This window comes from Lagenorhynchus albirostris, chromosome 15 (assembly GCF_949774975.1).
Source record: "Lagenorhynchus albirostris chromosome 15, mLagAlb1.1, whole genome shotgun sequence".
In the NCBI taxonomy this organism is placed as follows: Eukaryota; Metazoa; Chordata; class Mammalia; order Artiodactyla; family Delphinidae; genus Lagenorhynchus; species Lagenorhynchus albirostris.
In genome coordinates, this window is record NC_083109.1 from 21,685,637 (window position 1) to 21,704,564 (window position 18,928).

The 18,928-nt window shown below is 56.1% G+C and overlaps 1 protein-coding gene across 1 annotated transcript in view; it reads right to left on the bottom strand.

Moving 5' to 3' along the window:
- Positions 1–1,073: 1,073 nt before the first annotated feature.
- VSTM2L (V-set and transmembrane domain containing 2 like) overlaps positions 1,074–18,928 on the bottom strand; it is a 35,871-nt gene continuing 18,016 nt past the window's right edge. The window contains exons 2-4 of the mRNA XM_060123027.1: positions 13,016–13,185; positions 10,804–10,854; positions 1,074–2,447 (exon numbers count right to left, since the gene is read on the bottom strand). Coding sequence (XP_059979010.1) covers positions 2,172–2,447; positions 10,804–10,854; positions 13,016–13,185 — 497 coding nt within the window. The 3' untranslated portion in view covers positions 1,074–2,171. The remainder of the gene's footprint in view (positions 2,448–10,803; positions 10,855–13,015; positions 13,186–18,928) is intronic.

The following is an 18,928-nucleotide window of genomic DNA, read 5'->3' on the forward strand; positions in this document are numbered from 1 at the left end:
CAGATGCCCCAGGCTCAGTGTGGGTGATGCTCGTGATTTCTGTAGATGCACAAAGGAGGCACCAGCTAGCCATAGTGGCTACCAAGGCTTAACTGACATGCCCTCACACGGCGGGTGGGACCCTAGGCTGGGATGAGCCAGGGGGAGTCCAGAGCCCAGGGCATAGTGGGAGCAGGAGCTCAGCTTGGCAGAGCAGGGTTCGATCGCTGTGACCTTGTGACCTTGGGCGAGCCACTCAACCTCTCTGAGCCCATTTCTTCAACTGTAGTATGGATGGTGATACCCGAGGAGAAAATGAGACCCCTAATGTGCAGTGCCTAAACCTCCAACCCAGCCAGTCCACCCTCATGCTCACATGCTCGGGGCAGTGCTGTTAATTCTCGTGCACCCAGATAGGACCACAAACTTCTGTCAACAGTATAATGGATAAATAAGTTGATAAGTTGTAGATAGTCATGCAGTAATAAAAATGGACAAATTACAGACACATGAAACATGGATGAATCTCACAATACAGCAGTGCGTTAAGGACTAGATATGGTATGAGTCCACGCATATAAAGCTCAAAAAAATGTAGCCAAAACTCAACTATATTAAGATGATATACATATAGGTAGTAAACGTGTAAAAAGAACATTGAGAATGGGATGACCTTAAAAATCAGGGTGGTGGTGACCTCTAAGAGGGAGGGGGGTGATCTGGAAGGCATGGGCTGGGCAGAGGGTTCAGTTATGGGGTGCTGCTTGGTAAGCTGGTAGCTCACCCCTACTTGCTTTATTATTTATTTATTCACAGAACAGTGTACACATATTTTATGCTCTCTTCTGTATGTGTAGTTATCTCAAAATCTGAGAATAATTCAAGTGCCTGGTAATTGGATTGGCCCTGGACAAAGGCTGGTTTTCCTTTGACTTCTTGTGCCCCCTCCAGTGCTTCTTCTGTGCTTGGGGGGCAGAGAGCAGGAGTGAGAAGATGCTGAGGCGGGGGCGTGGGCTGGCCAAGCCCTTCCCACCTGCCCCTCTCTGGTGGTGCTGCTCCCAGATACAAATGCCCCAGAAAGACACTGCCCAGAGGCTTTTTTAAACCGCTTTATTCAGGTTGGCCGGTAGTCACGGACTGGATCATGTGTACAGGGTAACCCACACACCCCTAGGCAAAGCCTCTCCCACGTCCCCCGACTCCATCGCTGAGGTGCGGCCAGAGGTTTGAGCCAGTTCTGAAGGGGTGTTGGGCCCAATAGAAATATTTACAAATCACCAGGGGGTGGGTGCCCCCGATCAGGAATTGTGAGGGGATTGGTATTGGGGGGCCCTCGGCTCCCAACAGCCCCAGGCCCTTGGGTGGATTCGGCATGGGTCCTGGGAGGCGGCTGGGACACTAGGAGCTGGCAGAGGGGGCTCCTGGAGAGCCTCGAAGCCCCTCGAAGGGGTCCTGCTGGTGCAGAACTCTGCATGGGGCCGTGGGGTCAGAAAGGAAAGGCCCTCCTTCCGACTTGCCATGTGAAGGGGCAGATTCCTGCCTTGGGGCGGGCAGGGAGCTGTTTCTTAGTATAAGGAGGCTGAACATGAAGGACCCACCTGGAGGCAGTGGGGTCTCCCTCTCCTCCCAGGGCCCCTGTGAGCCACCCTGGCAACTGGCCACAGCTCTCCTGGGGGCTCTGCTCCCAGTTCTTTGCCAGAGGAGAGGCCCCAGTTCTGCTCAGAAGATTCAAGTCCGAATTTGGGGAGGGGTCACTGTCCACACCTCCAGGTCCAAGCAGGGGATGGTTGGAAGGAGGGGGAGTGAGGCTGGGAGGCCCCAGCTTGGGACGGGATGGGGGACAAGCAAGCAAAGCGAAACACTGGACTCTACTGAAGCTGGTGACACAAGGGGGCAGCCCGGCCCCGGCCTGGTGCCCCACCCCAGCGTTCCGGGGCGGTTGTCCCCTCGGTGCCCGGGCCACCATCTCTGAGCCAGGTCACGGGGAGGGTCTGAAGGGGAAGGGTTGGGCGGGCCTTACATGCTGAGCCAAGGGGTGGTGGGAGGAGGGCCGACGTGGGGGCCACGGGCGGTCTCGGGATGGGGAGGCAGCTGGACCTGGGCAGTCCCGTCCCCAGCGGTCCAGCGGCTCCTCATGCACTCGGTACAGCCGTAGGGGCGCAGGGCGGGCCGGCGGCGGGCTGGGCATCAGTCTAGAGGCTGCAGGCCTCCTCATCCACCGAGCGCTTCCGCAGCTCCTTGCCGGGCTTGGGGGGCGGCGGCGGGGCGGGCGCTGCGGGCGGGGCCTTGGGCAGGTGCAGGACGGAGTTCTCTCCCGGCTGCACCCGCAGGTAGGCCTTGACCTTGTGGTGCCGGGCCTTGCCGTCACTGAAGTCGATGACACGGCACTCGTAGGTGCCTTCGTCCGTGGGCTTCACCCGCGACAGGCGCAGCTTGTGGGAGATGTTGCTGCCCACCACCTTGACCACCTGGGGGCGACAGAGAGACGGTGACCTGGCCACAGGAGCCCACTCCGTGGGTGGGGCCCCAGACACTCCCACGAGGGCACGCGGAGTTAACAGCAAAAGAGTAGAAGCAACTTCAATGGCCATCAACAGATCAGATAAATAGGCAGTAGTCAGTTCATTCAGTGGACTATTGCACAGCAGTGAAAAAGAATGAGCTAGAACTAGGCGTGTTAGAGCTCAGGGACATGCAGGAAGTGAAAAGATCTCATTGCAAAACTCCTACATACGGTGTGATGCCATTTCTGGAAGGAAACACGGGAAAATACCCTACACTGGTTTTGATGACTTGTGTGTGTGCAAGTTTGAAAACAGATGGGAGGGAACACAGTGGCCTCACCACCATGGCTGTCTCTGGAGTGGAGCCCAGGGAAGGGCCGAGGACCTGGGGTAGACTGCAAAGAGAACAGCTGGGCCTATGGGGGGGGGTGGTAATGGGAGGGGGCTTCCATCCTTCCTTGTCCCCTTATTTCTTACAACCAAAATGAGCCTTGCCCCACCTCCTGTAGCCCCTGCCCCACCTACACAGAACAGGGGAGAAAAGTCCCCAGCCACCAGCCACGGGCCCCCTGCCCAATGATTTCACCACCAGTTGGCACTGCAGGCTCGCCAGGGCCAGGATGGAGCTGAGTGGGATTCAGACCTGTGGCCCCAGTGCTGAGCCCATCTGGTCCCTCTCCCCTTGGGGGGTGGGCAATGGGGACAGACAACCAGCCTGCCTATTCTTGCCACACCCCAAATTCTGGAGGAGGACACCCCGGCCGATCACCCTTGCAGTGAGGAGGCCAGGATGAGGATGAGGAAGAGGACGGTCTCTGAGGGAGTGCATTCATGTGCGGCCGGGCACTCACGCACGTGACTTCTAATCACCCCACCAATCTGCTCCGGCTTCCCTGGCCCCTTCCTCCCAGATGCCAAGCTCCTTCTGGCCTCACAGCCTTCTGGTCTCTCTGCCTGGGTGCTGTCTCCATGACTCCCATTCATTCTCCAACATCACCTCCTCCAAAAAGCCTTCAATCACATCTCCCTGTCTGTTTCCTTCCTAGCAGTCATCACAATTTGAGAACCAGTTTGTTTACTTGATTTTTGTTTCTCTCTCTGGCTAAACTATAAACTCCATGAGGGCAGGGATGATACCTATTTTGTTCATCTTAGTGACCATCGCAGAGGCTGGTACCCTGCAAATAATAACGATAAAAACATTTGTTAAATGAATGGTCTCACTCTAGCTCCTTTCTCCAAATGAAGTGGTACCCAGATATTATGCTTTTTGATTTTAGGTCATGTATATATGATCCTACCCACTTTACAGACAGTGAAGCTACGGCTCTGAAAGAAGCGACTTTCCCATGGGCACTGAGTCAGTGAACGGCAGAGCCGGGAACTGACCCCAGGCCTGAGTCCATGCACTCTAACCCTCCAAAGGCATGACAGAGGCCCACAGAGGGTCACGCAGAGCTGGCAGGGCCAAGCGGGGTTTCCCAGGCTCCAGAAGGGAAGAGAGCAGTGGGCAGCCACAAGGAGCCTGGCCCGTCCTCCCTTATTCTGAGCCTTCCTGGCTGGTCGTCATCCCCCCACGAGGCAGGAAAGCATGGGCTTACGGCACAGCAGGAAGCAGGAGGTGGGACAGAGGCAGAACTTCCCACCTTTCCACCAGAGCAAGCAGCGGGAGACTCTTCCAGCTGCCCGCCTGGGCAGGGGACCCCTCCTCTCCGGGTACCGGGGCTGGGCCCAGCTGGAGGCCATCAGCCCTGCTGATTCCATCACCTCTGGCCAAGGGCACGGAGAGGTCCTGCGGCCCTGCCAAGCTCTCAGGAGAGTTAGGAGATGCTACTGCAAATGCGCAGCGGGGAGTGAATTACCTCAACATCTGTTTCCCTCACGGATATTAATTATCCTTCATTTGTCAACCCTACAAGGCGCTAATGGAGTAATAATGTGAAGGCTGGGAGCAGCGCTAGGGAGGGAGCACCGAGCCCAGCCCCCTTCTCCGCCCAGCCCCGGCCCAGAGGCCAAGGCCGGGGCACCAGCTCCCTCCTGCCCTGTCGCCCCTGTGTGGCCTCCCCCCTCAGGGAGAAGGAGGGAGACAGGGAGCACAGCAGACAGTGCTGGGAGGCTGATTCTGACCCTGACAAGTCACCAGCACCCTGGCCTCGGTTTTCTTGGGCTAGATCCATCCATCCATCCATCCAGCTGACGATTAGCGAGCGCCCACTCCGAGCTGGGCGCTGGGGATACAGCTGTGAATCAGCCAGACCCCAGCAACATCCGCGTGGGCTCCAGGTCTAACGGAAAACCCAGACCTCACACCCGCAACCGAGCACCCCGGGGAGCTGGTTTCCAACAGGACGAAGGGAGAGGACACACATCAGAGGCTGCTCCCTCCCAGCCCCAGGGGTCTGCGCCTTTAAGCACCATCCGGAGAAGGCAAGTAATAAAAACAGTAACAACAGTCACGGTATTGCTGGTAGCTAGTGTTTATGGAGCGCTTGATCCCTGTGAAATGATGCGCTAAATAGTCTACACCTTATTTAAACCTCCTAATACCCCATGATGTAGGCACTGCTGGGATACCCACTGTATGGGTCAGAAAACGGAGGCTCGGAGAGGTGAAGTGATTTGCCCAAGGCCACCCAGCTGGTGACAGAGACCAGGCCTTAACCACATCTCTGGGGAGCCTCCCGGAACCAGTAAACCACAGGTCTTTCTACCCCCTCCCCCATCATTCCATAGGCCCCCAGCCCTCCATGTCTTGGGGGAGCCCAGTCCCGCCTCAGAAGCATCTCCTGTGGGAGGGGGCCCATCATCCTACCCAGGCTTGTTGTGGGTGGTGGAGCAGCCTGTTGGATTTCAACATTCACAGACTGGACAGAAAAATCCTGCGGCCCAGGCCTCCAACACAGCCGGAGAGGCTATGAGGGGAAGAGACCCCCAGGCGGCAGCCTGGCTGTAAGTCATAATCACCTCGGCACAGGCATCGACAGGCCTTAGCAGTGCAGTTAAGCACCTAACTATGCTGAAAGAGGCAAGGCCAGTCCACACCAGGACCAAGCTCAGCCTCCTCCCTGCTTGCCCACGGCCCAGGCCCTTCTGGACACGGCAGGAGCCCACAGACCAGCAGGTGGGCGGGCTGGGATCCTTCTCCCGAGCCGAGCCAGGAAGAATGGGTGATGCTAATTTGCGACCATGGTGCCAGACCTTTCCTCCACGTGGCCTCAGCCTACGAGTGACGTGGTGGCCCTGGGAAGGTGCTGGGTGGGGAAGAGGGTCAGAGGGTCCCTGCCCCAGGCCAGGGCTTGCCCTGAGCTCCGCCACTCCCGTGCCTCCGTCAGCAACACCCAGCCGCCAGCCCCTTGGCATGTCCAGAACCCAACCCAGAGTCTCCCCAAATCTGGGCCCCAGAAGGCTTCACCCGTTCCAGCTAGACCTTCCCAAGTCGTCATCCCCGCTGCTCCTTTCACACTCGGGCACAATCCATCTCTGAATCCCACTGACCTTCCCTCTAAACATCACTGGGCCCCCTCCCCTACTCTCCAGAATCCAGATCCCCAGGCACTGGCCAGGACATCGCAGCCTCCTCCAGGGTCTCCCCAGAGCCACTCTGGCTCCTTCCAATCCGTCCTCCCGTGACAGCCAGACAGATCTTCCCAAAACGCCCCCAACTGAGAACGCTTCCTTTGATGGCTCCCAGCAGTGGCTGCTGGGGGGACCTTTGGGGTCTCATCCCCACCTTCCCCTCAGCCACAACAGCCTCCTGCAGTTCCTCCAACACACACACCCAGAGAAGTTCCCCCTACTTCTAGTCAACCTGTCTACACTTCAGTGCTCACTTCACCTCACTCCACCTCCTCCAGGAAGCCCTCCAGACCCACCAGACTAGGTCAGGTCCTCTGTTACTGGCTGCGCTCCTTCTCATTTTGTTGGTCGTAGTTGTAATTTTACTTTTTATCATGAGGGATTATTGGATTAACATCCATCCCCCACACTGACTGGGAGTACCGTGAGAGCAGGGACTGGGAGTGTGTGACCATGGCCTTCACAGAGGAATCTTTTCAGTCCCAGCCAGAGGCCGGCTGCTCTATGGATGTCTCAAGGGATTTCCAAGATGGATGGAGTGATTTTTGACTCCACATGAATCTTGCCTCCCTTTCAGACTTCAGAGTTCCATGCCCTTTGTATATTGTGGATCACGGCAGGAATTTCAAGAAAATACAGAAACGTCTACTGCAGAAAATAAAGTCATAATACATCATGACCTGCCACTTGGCCTGTTAATCCTTAGTGAAGGATGCAGACCTCATGTGCTGCTCCAGTGGTCCCAGCCCCCATCCCCCACACCAGAAAAGATGCGGTATCCATATGTGTATCATACCTGTGGGGCAGCCAAGCGGGGTAAACAGGGGCTTGACCTATAGGGCCACTTGATTGATCTGACCAATGAAGCTGCCTTTTAACCATTTATGGAGATTTGGGGACGGGGGCTGCAGTATGCTTCCTGAGGCCACTTTGGATGTACCTGGCTTTTGGGGCTTAGCTGGAGAGGAGGCGGGGCTTAGGATAAGTGGGCTGGAGCACGAGGCTACACGTACATGGAGACCCAGGCTGCCCACGGCTATTTTGGACTGAAACAGGTTACATGAACTGAATCTACAGCACAAATGACTTTGGTTAGACCAAAGGAGGAACTAACAGTAATGAAGGCAGGTAAGCCCCCTGGGAAAAAAGGTGTGTGGAGAATTTCACCTTATTTTACAATTAGGAAGTCGGGGGCCATCTCAACTTGCAAAACTGGTTAAGGGGAAATTAACCTAAATTCCAAAAGACAGAACTTCAGTTAGGTCAAAAGAAAAGTTTCCAGAACTTGAAAATGGACATAGCAAAAGTTACCTGAGCCACAGGAATAAGGCCCTGATGGTAGAATCCTCAGCATACACAAGCTCCCAAGGGAGACACTTTTAAGGCTGGGGGTCCTTTCCCAGGCCCCAAGTTAAATGAGATAATTCGTGTAAAGTACTCATCATGGTTCCTGACATATGGCGGGCACTCAATAAATGTCAGCTGCTTTATCATTACTATTATTATCATCATCATCATCACAGATGCCTGTCCTCCCATATAAATGATCTCTCTGAGCTCTTTTCATTCCCTCCCATTTCCTGTAGAGAAGCTGGGCCTCCTTTCCCTGCTCCACACATGCTAGGAATAGGAGTCACGTGATTCGAATACTCATACTAAGTTTCCACTCTACTACCCACTGTCATTCACATGGCCAAATCCGGAGGAATTTCACAGTTGCCAGAGTGTTTTCATATATTCATTAGACAGCTGTGAAGGGGGGAAAGAGAGGCCCAGGGGACTGGCAGAGCTGGACCAGGACTCAGGTCCTGTGACATTCAGGGCTGGCTCCACTGTGTCCTCACTGTCGCACCCCCGCACTTAGCACTGCCGTATCTCAACCTGCCCAGGGCCACCATGGCGGCCCCAATGGGTTACAGAGCCTATCATGGAGCCCTGCCCACACCAAACTCCCAGAAACTCACTGTACTTCCTCCTCCGAGCCCGAGGCCCCCCAGGTGCTGACGCTACCAGCGGGGAGACTGAGCCGTTTGGTTTTCACAGTTTTTCAAAAATCAAATTAGGTCCCAACAGTTAAAAATTGGGAGATTATTCCATGGAACTCGGGATTTTTAGGTGACATGGGGCTATGGGGCCGGAATTCCTGCCTGGCTCATCTAGCTCCTGCAGATACAGGGCCTGCGGTCCCCAGGTCCCATAGTTTCACACAAGCCCCTTCATGGCTGCACGTCCCCTGTACACATCCATGCACAGGCATGACGCACATAGTGTTGGCATGTCCGTTTATCAAAATCTGTGTCTGGGGGCTTCCCTGGTGGCGCAGTGGTTGAGAGTCCGCCTGCCGATGCAGGGGACGTGGGTTCGTGCGTCGGTCCGGGAAGATCCCACATGCCGCGGAGCAGCTGGGCCCGTGAGCCATGGCCGCTGAGCCTGCGCGTCCGGAGCCTGTGCTCCGCAACGGGAGAGGCCGCAACAGTGAGAGGCCCGCGTACCGCAAAAAAAAAAAAAAATCTGTGTCTGGCTTTACACTGCCACTGGCCTGGGGGTGTGTGGGTACGTGTGACAGTCACCTGATAAATATTTATTGGGCACTAACTACCTGCCAGGCGCTGTGCCAGGCTCTGGAAATGTACCAGTCAATCAGGCAAGCACAGTCCCAGCCCCACTGTCTCCGGGGAAGACAGGCCTGAGACAAATGCTCACAGGCATGGATAAGTGCAGACAGAAATGCAGCCATCAGGGAGAAGGGAGGGATGCCGGCTGAGTTCCAGGGTCCAGGGAGGCTTGCTGAGCTGAGCTCTGAAGGAAGAGAGAGGAACAGTTTTCTAGGCAGAGGGACTGGCCTGTGCAAAGGCCCAGAGGTGGAAGGAATGGGAGGCTGGAAGGCAGCGGGTGGAAGGGGGCAGCGTGAGCCGGGTCAAGCGAGGTGAGATAGCCCAGAGGGTGAGCAGAGCAAGTTGCACAGAACCTCGAAGCCCGCAGAGAAAAGTCTGAGCCTTCTCCTAAGCTGGAGGAAACCGGGGTGTGCCTCTGCTTACAGGTGTCCACTAACTGCGCGTCTGTGTATTTAACGGTCACGTGCAAGACGCTGTCTGCACAAGGAACTGGGTCTGTGCTTGTCTGTGAGTTTCCTAGCCAGAGCCCCAGGGCCCCAGAGCCCCCGCTGGTGCAAGAATCGCCAGGGCTAGGATGGGGGGGGGGGGATTGCACAGTCATGCTGAGCACATTTATTTTATTTAACTAGTTAGCACCTTCGCATTCCCCTCACGTGGGGCCCAACAGCCTTGAATTCTAATCCTCTAAGTCAATTAGATTATTCTCTCCTGTGCCTGAGACGCTCCTTAAACCCCAAACAAAATCATCGGCGAGAGAGTTGCCATGAACGGGGTATATTAATACACACACAGATTTCTACCTTCCTGGGCTTAACTGATGGGCGTTTGGGCAAGAAATGGGGTATTACGTGTGGGTGTGCCCTTGGCAGAGAGACAGGGTTAGGGTGAGGGCTAGGGATTTAGAGAGGGTGGACCAGCAGCTGCCCTGAGCTGGAAATGGCTCAAATTTCCAGATCGCAACTCAGAAAGGCCCCAGGCAGACTGCACAAATGATGCTTTGAAGGCCCTTGCCTGTCATCTGCCTACCTCCTGCTTGAGCCTCTGTGGGAGCCTCCCTCCTGGCCTCCCTGCCTCCGTTCTGCCACCTCCAGTGCCTGGCACAGCACCTCATGCCTCCCGATGCCCACTCTTTACACTGTGACTTCCGCTCAGGGAGCTCCTCTGCATCTAACTGGCCTTGGGGTCCCGAGCTCCCCCGCAGGTCCTTGAAGGACTTCAGAAGGAGCAACAGAAAAGAGTGATTTTGGAGGTCACTCCCACACATGCACATTCATACCCCGGCGGGCACCTGCATCTTCTGAGTATGTGTCCAGTGGACTTCTAACCTCCTGCTAGGCTGACCACATGCCCCGTGCACAAACCCAACCTGGTCCCATGGCCACATGTGTCACCAGGCCGGTCCCCTCTACACAGTCTCTTTTCTCGATCCTGCCTGCCTCTACCAGGCCCTGCTTTGGGTGCCCTCCTCTACAAAAACTGTCAATCCCTGAGTCCCCTGGGTGCCCCACCTCACTGGGCTCCAGCGTAGCCTGAAGACAAAAAGCTGGAGGCAGCTCAGCCAAGTCACGACCTCCAGCAAGGCTTTGACCCCTCTAAGCCTCAGTTGCCTCACCTGTAAAATGGGTGAAAGCTTGCCCTTCCCCAGAGATGGAGCAACGATAAAATGAGTCAATGCATTAGAAGGCCCGGCCAGTCTTGAAATCCTTCAGCTGTAGTCCCCCTGTCCTGCCTCACGTCTGGAGCCAGATGACCCAAGTGACCATGAGATGCCACAGCGGTCATTCGTGATGGGCCAAGAAAAGCCGGCTCAGTCTCATTATACCCTGTTGGTTCCCCAAATAAAAAATGCTGCTGAGACAGACACGAAGCATCAGGGAGGCACACAGCCTTGGCCCCAACAGGAGAGAATGCGTCTTCTCACCCCCGTCATTGGTTTGTGCCTGTCATTCAATGAACTTGAAAAACCTCTGGCTTTTAAAAAACAGAGCCAGGCCAATTTTTCCCCCTTCTTTTTTCCTTCTCCTCCATCTTCTTGCCCAAGTTCCCTGCTGAACTGGATTTTTTTTTTTTTTAAATTACAGCTGTGTCCTCCATTAGAGCCCTTGTGAGAAGTCATTACCAAAACTCACGCTTATTTTGGTCTCGTCCTTCCCTGCGTCTTCCTGCTGAGATGCTTTTAGCTGTTGGGAGCGGGAGGGTGGAGAAAACAGAGACAATGTGTTAGGATCACGGGGTGGGGATACGAGCAATGGCTAAGATTCTCGTAACCGCAAGTGATGCTCTGGGGACTACGGGTCTAGAGGTTGGGGTCCTTCAGCTCTATGTCCCCTCAGGGCATGGAGGTGAGTCAGAGCAAAGGAAGATAAAGAAGGTGCCTATAAAACTGACTGTGCATGTGCTACACATTCTGATATATACGGTATTTAGAGATACACAGGGAGGGTACGTGTGAACAGGCAAAAATGTTATTCGGGCTTGGTGTGTCTGTAGGAGTGTCTGTCTGTACACTTGCATCTCTCTATCTGTGAATGTGTTGTGTTTTCAGGAGTGTTTGCAGCAGACGCTGTCGGAGCCCTGCCCACATACTATCCCCCCGGCAAGCTGAGCCCAGAGGCATCCAACTACAAAGCCTGCAACTCTTTGCCTAAGGGCTTTCTCTGACCACTGGAGTCCTCTGAGCCTGTGTGCTGGGGGGTTGACACCTCCAGGAGCTAGATGAGTTTAATATATATTTGTGAATATGTTAGAGGCCATTTCATGAAACATGCAAGAATGTGTGAGCATGCCCGTATGTGCATATGAAGGTGCGTCATGTAAGTGTTCATAAGTGAACAGGTGGGCAGACACATATGTGTTTGCATAATATTTACATATACACAAGCGTAAGAATGAGAGTGTCTTAGTTTGTTCCCCCAGAAGCAGACCCTAAGACAAAGATTCAGGTGCAAGTGGTTTATTTGGTAGGTGATCCTAGGAAACATCAGGAGAGGAATGAGTGAGTGAGACAAAAGAGGGAAGGAAGTCAATAATGGGTATGTCATCAAGCCAGTTACCCCCCTGGGCAACTGGAACTTACTCCCACTGGGCACCTGGGGGAAAGGGAGCAGGATGCTCTTCAGTTATCCCAACGGAGGAGCAAGGGAGCTGGGGTATTTACCCTCCAACTCCCGTCAGTCATTGATGGGGCGCTCCTCCAGCCTGCCTTGCTGGCCAGCAGGCTCTGTCGTCCAGAGAAAACCCTCAGCAGTGTTGGCAGCGGGGCTGGTGGCAGGGGACGGTGCTTACCCGGCACGTGGGCGGGGACACCAATAGCGTCTGCGCTCCGCCACCCCCTCCCCCGCTCCCCGCCGCAGGCTGGCACAGTGTGTGCGTGGGAGCGTGTGCGAGTGCGGAGGTGAATGTGTGTGCGTGGGAGCGTGTGCGAGCGCGGAGGTGAATGCGTGTGCGTGGGAGCGTGTGCGAGCGCGGAGGTGAATGCGTGTGCGTGGGAGCGTGTGCGAGCGCGGAGGTGAATGCGTGTGCGTGGGAGCGTGTGCGAGCGCGGAGGTGAATGCGTGTGCGTGGGAGCGTGTGCGAGCGCGGAGGTGAATGCGTGTGCGTGGGAGCGTGTGCGAGCGCGGAGGTGAATGCGTGTGCGTGGGAGCGTGTGCGAGCGCGGAGGTGAATGCGTGTGCGTGGGAGCGTGTGCGAGCGCGGAGGTGAATGCGTGTGCGTGGGAGCGTGTGCGAGCGCGGAGGTGAATGCGTGTGCGTGGGAGCGTGTGCGAGCGCGGAGGTGAATGCGTGTGCGTGGGAGCGTGTGCGAGCGCGGAGGTGAATGCGTGTGCGTGGGAGCGTGTGCGAGCGCGGAGGTGAATGCGTGTGCGTGGGAGCGTGTGCGAGCGCGGAGGTGAATGCGTGTGCGTGGGAGCGTGTGCGAGCGCGGAGGTGAATGCGTGTGCGTGGGAGCGTGTGCGAGCGCGGAGGTGAATGTGTGTGCCGTGGCTGGGCGGCCTCGGGTGTCTGCACGTATGTGGAAAGGCATGCATGTACACGTGTGTGTGACAGCTTCTGTCCCTCTGGCCTTCCCCACCTGTACACGAAGGGAGGGACTCTACTCCTTGGAAGGCCCTTCTTACTGGGCCCGTCCCAAGTGCTCAGCCTGGCTCCGCCCCCTGCCGCTCCCCACAGACAGGCCTCCGTTCCGGGAAAAAGGGAAGGAGACAGCTGGGGGCTTCAGCGGACGAACATAGCCGGGGCCCACGCCCCTCCGAGGAGATGAGGGTCAGAGACACACTCCTCCCCGGGGGTGGGTGGCCAGGGCTCTCCCAGCCCCACTCGGAAGTCTCCCCAGGGGCGGTACCTGGTTCGAGGCCCATCCCTGCTTGTCCGTCCAGTCCCTGTGGCTCCGCACGTACCACCACTGGATCTCCAGCGAGTAGGAGGGCGAGCCGCTCCCGCGGAAGGAGCAGGCCATCTCCACGTCCTCGCCCGTCCGCGCCGTCATGTCGTGGGGCGTCTCTGTGAACAGGGCTGTGCGGAGAAACCGGGGGAGGGGTGGCCGGGGCTCAGGAAACAGCGGGGCCGGCGGCCCGGGGCTGGTGCGGGGGCTGGAGCTGAGAGAGAGGGAGCGGCCGCGCCTGCGGGCGGGTGTGGCCTGGCTGCAGGTGGGGCACCTAGACGAGCTCCGCGAGGCTGCGCAGAGGCCTGTGCGGCGGCAGCTGGCCAGATCTGGGGATGAAGGCGTAGGCCCGGGGCCCCGAAGGCCCCACACAGCTGGGCCTTGATCCCGGAGCCCGCGGGCACCAGATTCTCGAGAAGGGAGCGATGGATCCAAGGAGGGCTTGGTTGGAAGGTGTGAGCAAGGAGGCCAGGGAGGAAGCTGCTGTTTTCATCAGTTCTTCCCCGATTTCTCCAGTTGCCCCCATCCTGGATCATTCCCCACCCCAGGGCACAGCGTTCAGCACCGTCTTTGCAAAACCAAATCAGACCTACCCCCCCCCCGGCCCCCTCGGAACCCTTCCTCGGGTCCCCTCTGCACCAGGTTGGGGGTCAAGCCCTGCCCACCTCCCCCTGGTCTCCATTCTGTCCTGTGAACATGCCTCACTTTCTCACCTCACTTTTGCCCTCGCTGTTCCCAATGCCTGGAATGTTCTTCCCCTGGTCCCTCTTCGTCCAGCAAGTCACTCAAAGCTCAGCTGAAACTTGGTCCCCTCAGAGAGGCCTTCCCTGACCACGTGGGTAGGTTCCCCTCAACCGCCCACCTCCCACCTGCCTGGGGAATGGTCACGGTCTTGCATCGGTTCACTGCCTGCACTGCCTGTGCAAGCTGCATGAGAACAGGGACCAGCTCTCCTGTGGCTACACATCTCCTGGCACCTCGTAGGTGTGATACATCCTCCATCCTCTCAAGAGCCCCAGGAGGCGGTGGGAGACACATGTGCCCCCCATCCCTCCAGCAGGGTCCAGCTCGCCCACCAAATCCCAGAGCAGGTGGTTCCTGGGACCCAGCAGGAGCCCCACCCACTGCCATGCCCACCAGGCTGGCAGGTAAGAGAAAACAAATCCCCGCTCAGTGCGGCCCGGCACCGCTCCCCACCATGTGTTCTGACACTCATCTCTCCAAACAAATGCTGTCCTGAGATGTCATTAGAATCCTTTCCTCTTCTCAGGAGAGATTTTCTCACCCTGGATTTTCTCACCTGGCAACAGGCAGGTCACCCAGGGAATGCTGCATCCATCAGTGCCCCGATCCCATGCCCACCTTGCTGCTGCAGCCCGCCAGACACCCCGACCCAGCGGGCAGACAAGCCCACCTTGCAGCCCCGGTGGTCCCTCAAGGCACCGCTCAGCTCAGGGCAGGAGGAGGACAGAGTCTGAGTGGGGGCGGGGGTGCTGCTCTGGGGCCACCTCCCTCCACCCCCTCCCCATGATCCCGAGGGCTGTGGGAGGTTCGGGATTGATAAGTTGCTTTTTCTGCTCTGCACAGAGGGTTTCCAAGTGGAGCCTGACTCCAGCAACGAGTCTCTGGGCTAAGAGAAAGTCTGTGACATCCCTGACCTCCAGGGTCATGCGTTCAGGCTGCCCACGTCCTCTGAGGTTCGGGAGGGACTGGCCGCTGTTGCATAACAAGGCCCATTTAATAAGAATGGGTGTTGTTGGAGTTACTGAACACAAGCCAGGCGTGGTGTGCGGTCAGCTGAGAGCTGGGCAGCAGGCTCCTGGAGGAAGGTACCCGCCCACCCGCCTCTGCCTTCCAGGTGCCCAGGCCCCAAACTGTAGAGTTGCCCTTGCCTCCCTCGTTCTTCCTCTTACACCCCCTTTCAATCTCTGGGGAATCCCATGGGTTCTGCCTCCAGAACATCTCCTGAATCTGGTCCCTTCTGCCCACTCCGACTGCCCCACGCTGGGCCAGCCGTCACCACCTCTCACCCGTAACAGTAGGGGAGCCTCCTCACTGACCTCCCAGCCCGCTCCCCGACAATTTATTTTCAACACAGCAGCCAGAGGTAATTTGGCAAAACACAAATCAATCCCTGTCTCTTCTGTCCTCAAGCTACTTTTCCACTTGCTCATTCCATTCCTGACACGATGGCCTCCTTGCTGCTTCTCCAACGTTCCAGCTGAGATCCTACCTCAGGGCCTTTGCGCGTGCTGTTCCCTCTGCCTAGAAGGCTCTTCCCCCAGATTCTCACATGGCTCCCTCCTTCCCCTGCTTCAGGACTCTGCTCAAATGTCACCTCCCCAGCAAGGCCCACCCTGACCACCTCACTTAAAACTGCAGCCCTGGGAATTCCCTGGCAGTCCAGTGGTTAGGACTCAGGCGCATTCACTGCCAGGGCCTGGGTTCGATCCCTGGTCGGGGAAATAAGATCCCACAAGCTGCACGGCCAAAATAAATAAATAAAAATTTTTTAAATGAAAAGAAAATTGCAAAATTGAATTTGTATTAAAAACAAACAAACAAACAAATAAACTGCATCCTTTGCCCCAACCCAGTGCTTCAAATCCCTCTTCCCTTCCCACATACTAACAGTGCTGTCCACTAGAACGTTCTGTGACAAGGAAAATGTTCTATATCTGAGCTAATACAGTAGCCACCAGCCACATGTATCTATTGAGCATCTGAAATATGACCAGTGTGAATGAGGAACTGAATTTTAAGTTTTATTCCATTTAAATTCATTTAAATTTAAATGTAAATGGCCATTTGTAGGTAACGGCTACTGTATCGGACAGCACAGCTAATATTTATGTTTATGGTCTGCTTTCCCTTCCAGGAGGCAGGGGCAGTGCCTGTCTTGTCTACTGATATATCCCCAGCTTGGCACATAGCAGGTGCTCAATAAATATTTTGAATAAACAAATGAGCAGACCTGGCTTGTCAGTGGTGGAGCAGCGTCCACAGGCAGGAGGGGCCCTGTCTGAGGGTCCCAGGCCAGGCTCAGCCCTCCATGCCTGCTCTGATGCTGACTTGCCAACTCAAGCAGGACTGAAGGGGGCCGCTGAGGACCGAGCCACCAGGAGGGCTGGGAGGTGATCAGAGCGAGCCATTGGCCCCCGGTTCTGGGACAGCCAGATTCGGCTTTGATCCGGGCCCCTGCCCACCCGGTACCCTTTGCGAAGAGAGGAAGGAGGAGAGTGGTGAGGCCCCCTAGTTGGATCCAAGGTAACCGGCAGTGTGACCCTGCTGGCCAAGAGACAGTGGGAGGGACACAGCTGTGACCCTCTCCAGGTGCCACTGCCTGAGCCATGGGAATCAGAAAGTACCCACACTTCTCCCTCCTGCAAATGGAGAAAGGGGGTCCAGAGCTACTGGGGGGTGGGGGGTTTGCTCATCCCAGGATCACAGAGCTAGGAAGGGCGAAGCCAGCCCTGGAGCCTGGGCCTGCGTGACTCAGCCACGGCCCTTCTCCTCCCAGAGATGGCTGAGTGGGGGAAGCACATCTGTCCGACAGGAGGATGGGAAATGGTACATCTGGGTCTCATGGGTGGAAGGAAGGGCACAGATGGGCTGTCCTTGGGTGGGGTTTCCATGAGGGTGACCCGGGGAAGGGCCAGCCTCCATCCACCCTCACTCAGCCTCCCCCTGCCCATAAGCTCCCCCAGTTGACTGAAAAACCCTGACCCTGGCCCACCAGCTCTTCTTACTGATGCAGAAAATGAGGTTCAGAGCAGGCAGTATCTGGCCTGGGGCTACTCAGCAGCCAGGGGTCAGCAAGGTCAGGCTTCAGGCCCTCTCACCCCCAACGCACAGCCCTTATCCCCCAACCCGGATCCCAATAACTGTCCTCTAGAGGGCACTGTCCGACAGACACCAGATGCAAGCCACGCAGGCAACACACATGCGGCATTTTAAATTTTCTATAGCCGTATTTTAAAAAGTAACAATTTTTTTAAACAGATGAAATTAATTTTAATCATTTATTTTATTTAACCCAAGATATCAAAAAATTATTTCAACAGGTATAAAATTATTAATGAGATATTTTACATTCTTTTTTGTGCTAAGTCTTGGATATCCAGCATGTATTTTACATGATTACAACACATCTCAATTTAGACTAGCCACATTCCCACTGCTCAGTTGCCACGTACGGCGGGTGTCCTAACAGGTGGTGACGCTGTGCAAGCCTCGCTCCCCTCTCCCTCACATGTCCCAATTGCTCAGAGGAGGCGGCCCAGGCCCAGTATAGGGTGGTAACCCTTCCAAGGCCATGCGGCAGAGCTTGGATTTGAATCCAGGACTGTTTGACTCCCAAGGCCATGCTACTCCCAGAGGGCTCTTTCTTAAAAAGGAACAGTCCCAAATGGCCAACCCTGCCTTGGAAGGTCCTGGAGAGGACCCTTCCTCTGGGACAGGGTGGGGAGTCTGTTTTATTCTGAGCGTAAAGGTCTGGGTGGGTACAGAGGAGGCATTTCACCCAGGCTGAGGCAATCAAGGGAGGCTTTCCGGAGGGGGTGTTGCTCCCCCCATCCCCAGGTGGGCCAGATGGTCCTGAGCTGGAGTGGGGAGGGGCACTGGCTGGGAGAATGGAGGGAGAACCCAGCTCCAAGAACTCCTGGGAGCCAGGAGAGGTGTCTGCAGGTATAGCCACCAGCTCTTCCTCGCCACCGTGGGCTCTGATCCCCTCAGACCCTGCCTGGAGGCACTTGGTGGAATGGGTTGGGGGAGGCGCCCTCAGGATCCCATTGACTCCAACCTCAGTGGTGATGGGGGCAATGCATCCTCAGGACAAGTGGGGAAACCGAGGCTCTAGACATTTGATGGCGTATCTGAGTCTTCTTGTTCCAGAGGCAGCAACACGAAGGTTTGTCTGGGCTCCACCCCAAGGAAGCCCCTTCCCCCCAGGGAGAAGCTGTGTGCAGATAACTGCCAGGAGCACAGGACTGAGCTGGGGAGGAGGGACTGAGCCTGTTTCTGCCAACAGACTTGCTGTGTGACCTTGGGAGAATTTCTCCCCCTCTCTGAGCCTCAGATTGCTCCTGTATACAATGGGGATTGTACATCACGGTCTGAGACCCCCACCAGCTCAGACGGCCTGAGGGAGAAAGTGATGTATGTCCTAAGAGCCATGGTTTGGGCATTGGAAGGGGAGGGGTCCCTACTACTCGGGGGAGAAGGGGACTCTGGAGGGAGGAGGAGGTGGCCTGGTCATTCAGCCAGGCCCCGAAGGAGGTGTGGATACTGACAAGCCAAGGAGGATAAAAGGGATGGTGTGAACCAAGGAGGAAAGGAGGGAAACCCAGGGAGCCTTGCTTAAAAATGATAATAATAGGGACTTCCCTGGTGGTCCAGTGGTTAAGACTCAGCTTCCACCGCAGAGGGCATGGGTTCAACCCCTGGTCGGGGAACTAAGATCCTGCGTGCCGCGCGGTGCAGCCACAAATCATCATCATCGTCCACCATTTACGGAGCACCTACTGCACGCCTAGCATGGTGCAGACATCGTCTCTAACAGTCTCTAATCCACTCACTCCCATTAGACAGATGAGGAAAATGAGGCTCAGAAAGGTGACATCATTTGCCCAAGACACACACACAGCTGGAATTTGAACCTGGGTCTGACCAGCAGGCATGACCAAGACCCAGGGGTCCATCAGCTCCCATCAGAATTTGTTCTGAATTATCAGGTTGAGTTTAGTCACCAGGCTCCACACGTCTGTATCCCACTTGCACACCTCCAGAGATGGGGAACTCAGTTTCTCCTGCATCCACTGAAAGTGGGCAGCCCTAATTGGCAAGAGGTTCTTGCTCCCTCTCCTAACTCTGTGA